Genomic DNA, 13,321 nt, shown 5'->3' with positions numbered 1-13,321 from the left:
TAGGAAGCGAGATAAATGAAGAAAAGAATTAAATTCAAAACCTCTAATTTTAAATCATAAGGGGCCTTTTTATTTCTTTAAAATTGTAAGTTGTTTTCGTGTATGACCAGATCATAACTTGTGATACTTGATAGTAATAACTTCTGGTTTTTTCTTTCGTTTTTATTCTCTATATTCATTCAGCCTCTGCAAATAATAAAGCAAAGAAAAGGTCAAGTTATTCAAACTTAGGCTAGCTTGCAAATACTACTCTCTTGTTTTAAAAGCTTTAATTTTGTTTTTGTTTTTAATTTTGGGTAAAATACTAAAAAACTCTCTGTGATTTGTCAAATATTCAAATTAATTCCATCTGATTTGAAAACCTACACTATAGCTCCTTGTGATTTCAACTAAATTAAAAATTGGTCCGAAAACATCCAACGGTTGTACGTGAAATGTCAATATTGTCCTCCCCCGCGTATAAATGAACTCTTGGTGGTCTATAAATATTCAATTTCATTTCATTTAGTTTGAAAAACTTCACTATAGCTTCTCGCAGTTTCGATTAAATTGAAAATTGAACGGAAAGCATTTCGCATACAACCATTAGATTGAATGTTTTCCATCCAAATTTCAATTTAGTTGAAACCAAAGGGAGATATAGTGTAGGTTTTTAAATCAGAGGAAGTTAAAATTAAATATTTGACAAATTCCAGGAAGTTTTTTGGTATTTTATCTCGTTTAATTTTTTGTGTGTAGTTTAAGCAAAACACTTTAGTGTGATATACTGATTTATGTATCTAAATGGGCTTGAGGGTTTGGGCTCCAGTTAATCTGAGTCCAGTTGTGAAGTTCAACTCACAATTAATTCAAGTCCAACTTCATGCTTATATATATTTTTCGGTTGCTTGCCATGGTATCCAGAACTTTGCCACTAATCCGTTGGTCGGCCCGGATCACACACTTGGTTGTGATGGGTGAATCTCCCAACAACAATTACAAAATCACTTAATGGCCCAAATGTTGTAAGTCTTGCAAGTATCCTGTTACGAGGGACTACAACCAATTCTTCATTTTTGATTTGGCTGAGAAACCCATTTGGATTGCTATTTTTAAACTTTTTTTAAAAAATATATATATATATACGATAACGATTTGACGTATGTAAGGTAAAAATATCACTGAAAAATGTGTTTACGAAAAATGTAAATTTTTTTTTTTACGAAAAATCACAATCCAAACAACGTTTAAAATGTTTGAATTGCAATTTTCTATTAACAAATTTTTACATTTTTTGTGAACGCATTTTCTAATCACCTTTTTACTTCACATCTATTAAATGGATAGCTTTTTTATACGGTATAAAGATTTTTTTTTACATGAGCTGGTTTAGAAACATGAATTTAAATTTAAAATTTAAATTTAAAATTTAAATTATGCACATGTAACATATATCCAAAGTTACTAATGTAAAAAAATCACTACACTTTCAGTGCATAAAAGAATTAATCCATATCAAATTGCTACAGTACATTTTTCTACAAAAACTCGAAAAACTCTAAAAAATAGCATGGAAGAAAAGAAGCACTAAAATCTGGCACAAAAATCACATTCCAACCTCTTTCATACTCAACGATGGTACTACATTTAATCTCTACAAAATCATTGATTCCAATTACTAGCACAAATCTATTATAAGAAAATTAACAAAAAATATATATCAAATTAAGCTTTATAGGCTTTCCATATTTCAATATAAAACTTCAAAGGCCTTGGAACTGCCTTTTTCCAGTCAACCAAATTAGGCAATTTACCAGTAAGTGCAACTGTGCTGTCATCCTTTCTATTTCCAAGATTCAGCACAAAAACCTCACCAGGAAACGCCTTATTCATAGCCTCCAAAGTCTCTTCCATTATCACTTTCCCATCTTTTCTGATATCATCTGGCTCAACACAGCTCCCACCAACATTCACCATTATTCTCCCACCTTCTCTCAAGCATCCCTTCAGCTTCTCCCATGTTTGTGGAGCTTGAAGTTCAGGTATCACGCACCCTTTACTGAACAAATCAACCAAAATCCCTGAAAACCCACCTCTCAAACTAGCATTTAAAGCATTCCCAATGTAAACAAACAGCCGATCTTGATGATCCTTTTCAAGCTTTTCCAGCCCAAAATATTGCCTCCCGACTGAAATTACTGAAGGGTCCAGCTCCCAACCGTGAATAACTACTTGTGGGTACATTTCCAGAAGAATCCTAGCTGCTGAACCTGCCCCAAAACCAAGAATTCCAATTGGTCCAGGAGGAATGATTGGTGGGATTGTCGCAAAAACATCAAAATAAGCATTGGTCAGTGATTTGAACAAGTAAGATATGCTGTGGATATTGCCAGGTGCATCAAGCAAAAGCAGTCTGGACCCTGCTAGTGGATGGTCTGCTTTTCTTGAAACTTCAAGAATTCGTATGTAATTGTGGCGTGACTTGAATTTGACTAGCATTTTCACGTGTTCAATTGGGACTCCATCGTCATCAGGATAGGAATTATCGTGAATTGGTTTCTTGGTTTGGGGATTTGTGATGTGGGATTTCTGGGATTGGATCCTGAGGTGGGGTTTGAGTATGAGAGGAGGGTTTTGAAGGAGAAATTGGAGGGAGGGTTTGGTGAGGAAAGGGTGGATTTGAGGGGAGGAGAAGGTTTGAGAAAGTAGAGATAGGTTGATGGTTGAAGCACCCATTAACGATTAGCCCCCAAAACCGTATGGAACCTCTCTCTCTCTCTTTCTCTTTCATTCTTGAGTCAAATGCTGCCAGACGACGTCGTCCCTCTCTCTCTCTCTCTCGCCCTTTTTTTTTCACACTTTTTCCTTATCATTGCCAGTGTTATTTCCATTTCATTTGTTTCATTTCTTGTTTTGATTTTGGGCCTATTTTGAATTGGTTCTAACTTTTGAAATTGCAAGATCAAAATCACAGCAGGTACCTTATAATTTCTAATTTTAATTTTTCTTTGAATTTTAGAAAAACCAAAAGCTAAAAGAAGATCCAGTTCAGAAAGCCATTCTATATATATATTTTTTAAAAAAAGCCAAAAGTAGAAAAATGTAATAGTAGAGAACACCATTCTAAGATTGTGTTTGAATTGCATTTTTCTAGATTTTTTTATAGAAAAATTTTTTTATAGAAAAATTACTGTAAAGATTTGATTTATGTGAGGTAAAAAAGTGATTGAAAAATGTGTTTACGAAAAACATAACAATTTTTCTTTGAAAAATGGCTGTCCATAAAATCTAAAAGGCAGAAGTAGAAAGATGAAACAGTTAAGAACATCATTCTAAAGTCAGAACCTGAAGAGCAAGTCAAAAAACATGATTTTAAAATCAAAATCTGAAAAATAAGCCCAGAAAATAGTTGAGAACAGACCCTTTGTCCTAAACAATGAAACACTCTGGGATCTACTGTTAACAACAATCTAAAGAGGAGCACATATATTAGCTAAGCTTTTAATAATCTGCAATTTATTCCTAAATTTGTTTTTGTCATTACTAACGAATTCCACCGACATGAAAGAATGTGACCCTAAAAATATAACTACAAAGTCTTTTTTTTTTTTTTTTGAGCGAAAATATAACCACAAAGTCTAAACAAACATCATTAAGAGTCCCCTTTTCCTCCAAACTTTCACAGGAGGAAGGAAGAGCTAAAGGGGCAAACAAATTAGAACTGAACCATCGCTTTGCATAGAGCATATCCAACCCACAGCAGCATGTACCTGTGTGTGTGTGTGCGAGAAGAGAATTTGTGTTGGGGGAAGGCGGGGGGGGGGGGGGGGGGGGGGGGGTTGGTGGGGTGCAAGATTTTGGGGACTAGTCCTGTCCTAAAAGCAACATAGTTCCCAAACCGCAGAAGTTTGTAACACCTTGTACAACTGTTGCCGCAATGGGAGGTCTATATATATATGTGCCGTTGGCATCCTGTAATGTAACCTAGACAAAGTAATCCACAATTTAACAACACAAAATTGGTCCTAAACCGGCAGAGCTGCATCTGTATGTTCTCAATGTGTCTGACCTACACGACTGGTTAGATAAGAATGTCCAATAAAGAGCGAATGAAGGATAAATAACAGATATAGCACAAATGTTTACATCTTCAGCTACTCCTCCCATACTGCATTCAACCAGCAGCAAACAGTACTGCAGAAAACTATTGTATGCACGGCCTGAAATCATTTGGAACAGGCAACTGTAGGTTCCGTATCCTCTTTCTTGACTTAATCAGATATATCCCTGATTCAGAAACAGCCACTCTAGCTTAGTTGAAGGGAAATTAAAACTAATGCACGATACTGTGTGAGCAACAGTTTAAAGAAACACCAAAGAGGTGTTAGTGATTAAAGTAAATTCAGAAAAAAAAAAAGGAATGACTTAGTAGCCAAACCAAACGAGACATTCTGAAAAGAATACTAGCAAAAGAATGAACGCCAAATATACAGGAGTTAGTAATTTTATCAGGACTTTAAAACACTTCTTCTACATCTTCTTTTTTTTTTTTGGTGTGGCAAGTTGTACCAACTCTACAATGAAGAGTAAAATATTCATCCCAGTTAGGGACTTTCGGTGCCCATAGCTAATCATTTCAGACAAGGAAAGAATGCTTGGAGCGACTACCTCATGTCAGCATCTGTCATTGGTGTAACATTGCTATTTATACTACGGTGTCGAGGCTTTTCATCTTCATCACTATCAGATTCATAATTTTCACCATTCCAGATCCGAGGTTGTGGCCTTTGATCCATGCTTTGCTCAGCCTATTTAGAAACCCTCGATCATATAAGATAAGGTGGAAAGACGATTGTACTGACTTGAAAAAAAAAACAGAAGCAATTTTTTAGACATCTGCGTAACACTACTAACCACTTCCGGAGCTTCTGTAATGGGAGGTGTTGTTTGGAATTGTACACTTGGTGCATGAGTCAATTTCGTAAGCTGCTCAAGTAACATATTCCTGAAACAGAATGCATAGACACCAAACAGTCATGCAAGTTCAGAGAGAATTGGAGGTTTTGCTGATCCGCATGCAAAATGAGAAAGAATATAAGATGCATAAGCATAGTAGAGCACACAAGGAAGACACATCAATAATAGAACAAAGCAATATAGCAAACCATACATATAGCTAATCCAATGATGTAATCAAACATCAAGAGTAGACAAGGCAAGAAAAAAGCCAACTAGAGATGGAAAGATTTTTACAGGCTGGTATAAGTATTGAAAACTTCATGGGCCAGATTTTCACTAAGGATAGTAAACCTACAACCACCTAAACTTTTTTCTTGGGGGCGAAAAACACCAATTTAGTAATATCCATATAAGGATGAAGGTACCAGATGAGTAGTAATGATTGGTCACGAACAACTTCCACTGGTTTTCAACAACTGGGCCCATGACCAAATCTAAACATTTTATGACAGGACTAGTTGGATGAGGCTATCCTGGGGCAGGGCAAGCATCGGGCCTGCCCAGAACATCCTATTAGCACGTTTTTTTTACAGTAACCATTTTCTCTTCTTCCTCATTGTGGCTTCCTATAGAGGACATGTACATATTTGTCACTATGAATTGGGCTGCATAACAATGCATATTTAATACATATGATATTAAAATAGGCATTAATCACCCAAAAAATGTATTAACATAGGCATGTATAATGTATGTTAACATAAGTTTGCATGTATAATGTATATATATGTATATCCTTTTAATGCCCAGTTGTGGCTGAAAGGGAAGTAAACTAGTTGTGACAGAGAGATATGGTTCAAGGGTTTTGGAAGGATAGCTTCTGCCCCATGCACAGTGGGCAAGAAGGTCATTGTGGAGTAAGAGGGCTCAGATTATCCTATATTTAGTTCAGATGGTTGAAAAAACATGCCTAATTTCAATTTCTCCTAAATCCCATATTAAGCGCATCACACCAAAATTATGGGTTTGCACAAGAATCTAAACTGATGAGAGGCTCCATCATGGCTTCCAGTCAAAAGTTAAATTAGTAGTGCGCCACAACTCATTTACATTCCACCAAGTTTTATTTGCTGGCATGACTTCTATAAGTAGTTCGATTGGATACCTTTATCTCAGATTTACCAACATTAAAAAATATATTATCTGTTTTGCTCTCACACATCCTTATCAGAAACCTGAATTTACTATCTATCCAATGAACTTTTGAATTCTGAAGTAAATTACACAAATAGATCGAATTTTAAAATATCAACATATCCTGCATCCTCGACTCTTGAGTTTATTGAGAATGTTTAATTTATAGGAACTTTCAAAGTAAAATCTAAGAGATATACTAGGCATTGCTACCCAAAAAAAAGAAAAAAAAATATCTTTTATATTTCAAAAAAAAAGTTAACTGTATGAAATTGGCCAACGCATAGCAACCCATTTATTATGTGTTAAAATCTCAAAGCAAGCTCACTAACTTCCAGCATGTCATTGTCACTTTGACATGCCAAATGCTATCATCCTCCTTCGCAATCTCAAATAGATCCAACTGAGGGTGCTCCCAGAACTAGAACTGTTAACAACATGGTACCGATGTCTATATCCATTTGATAACATTTATACACTACCTATCCAAACTCCATGGCTAGCAGAAACAAAAGCCATTAAGCAAAATACCAAAGTTAAGAAGCAAGAAAAAGAATTTACAACAAAAAGGCGTTGCTAAAGTTACCTGATTCTTTCCAAATCCCGGGCTGAATTTTTGTTCTCCATGAGGCTTGGTTCCACATGAAGAGTGTAATCTGGGCCAAAGTACTCGTAATACTCATTGTAAGGTAATTTATTATCAGGTTCTATGCCAACTGCAACTGCTGTCTGGAAGTATACAATATTAAATTTCAGTCATATTCTGGAACAACCATGAAACTTCAGAATATCACAAAACTTTTCCAGAAGTAATGATTTTCTAAAACAGACTATCAAACACGGATGCCAAGGCAAAATATAGGGCATGGATCTAATGGCAGGGAGAAGTGAGAGAGAGAGAGAGAGACCTCATAGCACCAGCAGCGTGCAACATTGCGAATTGTATAACCTCCCCCACCTAGAACCATTAAAGGGACATTGAAAGATCTAAGGAAACGTAGGCAGTCTGCATGACCTTTAACGGATAAGTTGAAGCAACCCAACCTGTCGCCAGCCAGGGAATCTGCTCCACATTGAAGAACAACTGCATCGGGCTGATAGACCTCCATAACCTTTTGGATGACAGGACGGAATAAATCACGGAAACTCCCATCATCCATTCCATCATTTAATGGGACATTAAGGGCATAGTACTTCCCCTGACCCACCCCAAGATCTTTAATGTGCCCCGTACCAGGGAAAAAGTCCCCAAATTTATGGAAAGACACAGTCATTACTCTGTCAGTGGTGAAAAATGCCTCCTCAACACCATCTCCATGGTGGATGTCAATATCTATATATAATACACGCTGCACAAATGACAAAGGGCAAATCAGAGGAACACCTGTGCAAAGCTAGAAGCTACATTTAAAGGAAAAGTATCAGAAAAGAATCGCTTAAAGAAAATGGATATCATAATATGGATTTTCATTGTTATATCAGCCTATTGAGCATTTGACATGAAAGAAGATATAATAACAAACCAGAAGACAACAACCTAGAGTTAAGGCAATCTTTCATATTGCAGTTGTCTTCATGAAATAGCAAAGAATAGAAATTTCTGCTAGATAAGAACTGCTGATGAAATCAGGCACAAAGATGCTCCATAAGTAAAAGTAAAACAAAAATGAAATGAGTGCTCCCTGTTAAGCATGACAGAGTTAACTGTCATCTGGGTAATTACAATGATCCTAGTTTAATTCCCACATGACAAACTAACAAGCAAAAACATACTGCAAATGTGAAGAATGTCGTATTCAAGCCCATGCAAGTTCCATACAGAAACTTGAAGTGAAAAGAAGAATTAATTCACACAGAAATAATTTCTGTATGTCTCAATTCACTGATCAATAAGGAAGATCACATTTTGCATTACTAGAAGGAATCTGAATTTTTGTCCCACTAAAGCTGCTCTTGCTATTCATTTCCTTTACCTATATATCATATCCCTTTGTTAAAACCACATACAAAGCGTTGTAAATTATTGCTATGGATAGACTCCCTCCATAATTAAAGGTCTTTTCTCCTTGTGTTAGTTCACAATTCAATTCTCACACTCTCAATTCCCTTCAATGTTCTGCTTACCACCAAAAAAAAAAAAAAAACCACCACCAATTTACCAACAATCAACCTAGATGACTTAGCAAGAAAAATCTTAAATCACCTAAACCTCAACCAACGAATCAAGACAGAAGCACAAACAAAAAATAATATCACCAAAAGGAAAAAAATCTTTACCAATTTACCAACAATCAACCTAGATGACTTAGCAAGGAAAAAATTTCTTAAATCATCTAAACCTCAACCGATGAATCAAAACAGAAAGACAAACAAAAATAAGATCATAACTCCACAAAATAGCTTGATCCCACATCCCACAATCAGCCAAAACATCAAAATATATACCGCAATTGTGCCTTACTCAAGCATTTATCAAAGCATACGTGTTTGCACGAGTACAGTCTACCCAAAGTTAAATTACATAAATGGTCCTAAATATTTTTTATTCAACTGTAAAACCATGCAACCAAAAATCCAATCTTTTACTAAATTCCCTGCATTTTGTAGCAAATATGAATCTACCCCTATTAACAGCTTCCAAACATAACCAAAAAAGAAAAACAACTTTGAAAAATAAGAATCATTTCATAAGGTTTTAAGAGTTATTACCCTGTGGACTTTGAGGAGCTCGAGGATGCCAAGAACAATGTCATTGACATAACAAAAACCAGAAGCCTCACTTTTCTTAGCATGATGAAGTCCACCAGCCCAATTGATGGCTATATCAGCATCTTGCCGGTTGAGTTTAACGGCGGCGCCAATCGATCCGCCGGCGGATGCTTGACAAAACTCAAAAAGCCCGTCGAAAACAGGGCAGTCCTCGCCGACATTGAACCTCTTGAGATGACGCGAGTGGGTATGGTCGTGAACAGTGACCGGCGTAACACTGGAGAGGAAGTCGACGTACTCCTGCGAGTGGAAGCGGCGGATGTCGTCTCGCTTGGCCGGGAAGGGGCGGTTGATTTCCATTTTCCGGTGAAGAGAGTAGTGGACGATGAGATTGTGGGCCATGCGAATGCGGTGGGGTTTCATGGGGTGGCCTTGTCCATAGTAGTAGTCGCCTATGTTCGGCTCGTAGAAATATGTCACGCGCCGCTTAGTTCCGTCGGGACCTGAAGGCAGAGAGGCACCGCCGGCGTCGGAGGAGTCCATCGTCGTCACTCGACTGAAGGTTTAGACAAGGCTCCCTGGTCTCCTGGTTTTTACCTAATAGGACTTGCAGAATTAAGAAAATTCTTTTAGTATCTGCAATTTTCTTACTTCACGCTTTATGTACTTCTTTTCTCCTTTTTATTTATTTATTTATTTTTTTTCAGTTTGATCACTTTTTATGGACTTTATTTGGTTTTATTTGTTTATCCTAACTCGTCATAATTAATTGACTCGAGTTGTTCGCATTTTTATTTGTCTCTAATATAATATAGAGCATTCAAAAAATTCTAAAGTCGTAATTAATTGATTTGAATTGTTGATCGATATTCACTTGTTTATTTATCTCGAATATATAATGGGGTATTAAAAAATCCTAACAGGTCATTATTAATTGGTTTGAGTTTTTTGTATACGTTCACTTGTTTATCGATCTCGATTGTATCGAACAAATAAATTACCTCAGCACATCATTATTAATTTACTCGAGTTGCTTATCTTGATTTTAACTTGTATATAGCCGTGAGAATATAAAAAAAACTAAAATTATTGTAACTCGTCATTTGTTGATATGGTTGTTTAGGATGTTGACTTGTTTATCAATCTAGAAATTAAAAAGTTACTAAAATAAAATAAAATAATCATAACTTATTGTTATTAATGGACTTAATTGTACATCCATCTCAATTCTATATATATATAAAAAATGCATAATTGACACGAGTCATTTGTTGGTCTTAAATGTATTGAAAAAAACAAAATTTATCGTTGTGAGCCATTCTTTATTGGCCAGTTATTGGAAAACAATTTCTTGGCCTCATAATTATGATGAAATTATTATTATTTATTTATATTGATGAACTTTAGAAAAATCAATGAACTTAAGTAGTAAAATGACATGGTTGAAGTGTTAGGAATATGTCACGTTCCCAAGATTTAGAAATCTTGGGTTATAGTCCCCTTCTCCCTCCTCGCCTTTTAAATCTCACGTTTCCCTCATTAGAAGTGAGAAAAAAAAAAAGCGTTTAAAACACGTTAAAAGAAACTAAATAAAATTAGTCGCATAATATACATTGGATAAGAAGTTTCATCCAAATAAAGGATAAAGGCTATAGTAAACAAAAAAGTAAGAATAAGAATTTGCTCTGTTTGGAGTTAGTGTACATTTGACTTTTATTTGTAAATATACAATGAATTATAGGTTATTTGTCTGATTTAAGGATTTAAAGTATATAAGGATCATTGTAACTTAGGGTTTGTGAGGCACCCAATCATTTACTTCCTATTAACAATACTACGGCTTCACTTATATTATCTAATTGACCGTAAAAAGAGTCCACCAAAAAAAAGGTACTAGAAGTGAAATTCTTCTGCGAGCAATCACTACTATAGATTCTCTGCCTATTTTCCTTCCAAAGAAGTCCTGAAGATCTAACTTACTTGGTAAGGACAGGCATTTCAATAGATAGGACTTGTATTAAGGATAGGTATTTCAATAGATAGGTATTGGATTCGTTGATTTAGATCCAGATTTCTTAAATTTTGGTTAGATCTAAACCTAGACCTAGACTTAGACTCTTATGGGTCTAAAAAGATAAACTTGGACCCTCATGGATACCTGTGGGTATTTATTTTTATGAACATACAGTAAAAAATTAAAATAAAATGTTTTAAAAATATATAGTGTTCAAAAATAATATAGATACCATTCAATTTTTGGTTCCAAATAATAAAATTAATACTATTCAAGAAGTTGAATGTAATATTTTGAAGTCAAAGAAAGAACTATTACCATCTATTTCTATTTATTTTTAAAGTTTCATTCACATTCACAAAGGCACAAAATAGATAGGTGCGAGATTAGGTGGTGTTTTCTTAAGTTAAGAGTATATCCTTTAATCTAACAGTCATCAAATCTTACTGTTTTGAATCTAATGGCCATAAAACATTAGATTATTTTATAAATTTACATATATATATTATTTATACATAGGGTTTGGATAAGTTCTGATTTGAATTTGAATTTGAGTGTGGATCATAAAAAATTAAACCTTACCCTGACCCATGACGCTCTTATAAGGTCTGGATTGGATATAGATAAAATCCGACCCATTAACTTGTCTAGTAAAGATGTTAACTAGGTAATTATGGCATCACTTGTTCAAATGTCAAGTCTTCTTTCACTTTTCTCCTTGTAGGGTTTGGAATCTCTCTTTGAATAAATAAAGAAAAAAAAAAGAAACGAAAAGCGTAATAAAGGACATCAAAAGTAATAATTTGTTGCTGTTCTACTCTTTCTCTTCATCCTTGCTATCCTATGAATTTGTAGAAGTTTGTTTAATAATTTGTGAAATTTTAAATCTCAATTTTAGTATTTTGGTATTAATCTATGCACATAGGATTTGTTAAGGCAAGCTATGCTGCTTTATGTGTTTCCGATAAGTTTCAGATTTATGTCATCAAAGGAGTAGGTGGAGTCATACAACTGCTCCTATTTATAATAATAAAAAAGGTATGATATAAAGAAAATAAAAATGTTGAGTAAGTTACTTTTAAGCACACAAGTGAAATAAAAAGAAAATTACTTTTCAACTTGCAAAAATGGAAAGAAAAAAAAAAGAAAAGTGAAATGACAGTAGTTAGACAAAATACTTAAAGTAAAGAAAAGCAAAGGACAATGAAAACGAATAAGCAAAAGTGTACATAGGATTAGTGAAGGTGTCTTGTCAGTGATTGGGTGTGTTTTTTTTTTTTTTTAAAAATAATTTCTATTCTATTTCTACTCCTATTCTATACTCTTGAATAAGGATGCAAGCCGACGGATTTGATCTCTCGACCTACATCTAGAAAGGACCTGGCCAACTCAACTGGCTTAAATTAGTTGATTGGGTGCCAAAAGAGCCCGAATGAAAGATCGTGACGTTGAGCCTTAGGTTATTCCCTTGATTCACAAATTAAATATGCCTAGTGATATGTACAAACAATAATGTGTGTGCACCACATAAAAAAGTAATTTTGTGAAAATTATTTTTATAGGAGTTGATTTTACGTTTTGGCAATAAATGAAAATTTTAATGAAATATGTTTGAGTGAGTGAATAATTACTTAGGATTACTTTTAGTTATTTAACATACAATTCTATGAGAACTTTGTTAGAGAGTCAGGAATGAATGATTAGATGAGTTTCAATAATGCACAGTTGTGAATTGACTGGCAGTGTGGTTGTAAAGAAAATTGTTATTCAGTTTCAGTTTTTCTTGCTTTCAATAGGTTAGGACCTTTTATTTATTTACTCTTTCATCCCTCCTTACATCGTTTCATTTACAATTGCCCGGCAAGGTTAGGACTACTACATTCTCACACACAGTGGCACTCCTGCTTTTTATATTTTATGAATATTTATAATTGAAAAATATGAGTGATATGTATAAAGCCTAAAATATTTTATCTTATAAGCTTTTTTTTATTTGTCAATTTTTTTAAAAATAATTCCATCTTTACTTCTCATAATTTACTATAATTTACTATGAACACGAACAAAGTACAAATTTAGCTATCTCATCCAAGGCTAGAGAAGCCTCAACTAAAATACATATTTTAAATTGATACTTTTCTTTTACCTAAATAAAACCCACCCCACCTAATTTTCTAAATATGAGCACGGTTATAGAGTGTAGCTCAAGCACTACTTTCTAATAAAGGTTATTATGAAGTTAATTAGCCCATTTCAACATACATATGCATGTTATTTATTAATTCCAAAGTTACCCCTCAAGGAAAAGCTTTCTCTCACTTTTCCATCTTCAATGTTGAATTGAATCAATTCGCCCCTTATGGTATTATGTTTTTCTCAATCATATACAATTGGCATAATAGGCACAATTATTAGGTAAGTTGATTATGTTAGATGCACATGCTACTAGTAAAAGACTGAATTACC

General features: G+C 34.5%; 2 protein-coding genes across 2 annotated transcripts; both read right to left on the bottom strand.

Moving 5' to 3' along the window:
* Positions 1-1,574: 1,574 nt before the first annotated feature.
* LOC113739436 (uncharacterized) lies at positions 1,575-2,839 on the bottom strand. The gene has a single exon (XM_027266648.2). It carries the CDS (start codon positions 2,713-2,715, stop codon positions 1,705-1,707), a length of 1,011 nt encoding a protein of 336 aa, XP_027122449.1. The 5' UTR covers positions 2,716-2,839; the 3' UTR covers positions 1,575-1,704.
* A 1,069-nt stretch (positions 2,840-3,908) lies between these two features.
* LOC113740279 (histone deacetylase 6-like) lies at positions 3,909-9,485 on the bottom strand. The gene is made up of 6 exons (XM_027267842.2): positions 8,842-9,485; positions 7,041-7,481; positions 6,719-6,861; positions 4,894-4,984; positions 4,648-4,787; positions 3,909-4,266 (listed from the first exon to the last, which is right to left on the bottom strand). The coding sequence occupies exons 1-6, from the start codon at positions 9,382-9,384 to the stop codon at positions 4,251-4,253; spliced, it is 1,374 nt and encodes a 457-aa protein (XP_027123643.1). The 5' UTR covers positions 9,385-9,485; the 3' UTR covers positions 3,909-4,250.
* Positions 9,486-13,321: the final 3,836 nt, after the last annotated feature.

This window comes from Coffea arabica, chromosome 4c, assembly GCF_036785885.1.
Source record: "Coffea arabica cultivar ET-39 chromosome 4c, Coffea Arabica ET-39 HiFi, whole genome shotgun sequence".
NCBI lineage: Eukaryota > Viridiplantae > Streptophyta > Magnoliopsida > Gentianales > Rubiaceae > Coffea > Coffea arabica.
This window is presented reverse-complemented; position numbering and strand designations above follow the sequence as displayed.

Bases quoted from the DNA above. Each gene is read 5' to 3' on its own strand.
- LOC113739436 (XM_027266648.2), bottom strand. From the start codon at position 2,715: ATGGGTGCTTCAACCATCAACCTATCTCTACTTTCTCAAACCTTCTCC.
- LOC113740279 (XM_027267842.2), bottom strand. From the start codon at position 9,384: ATGGACTCCTCCGACGCCGGCGGTGCCTCTCTGCCTTCAGGTCCCGAC. The intron at 7,482-8,841 runs GTAATAACTCTT...TCATTTGTGCAG, and splicing joins AGCTCCTCAAAGTCCACAGG to CGTGTATTATATATAGATAT. The intron at 6,862-7,040 runs GTCTCTCTCTCT...GTATACTTCCAG, and splicing joins CACGCTGCTGGTGCTATGAG to ACAGCAGTTGCAGTTGGCAT.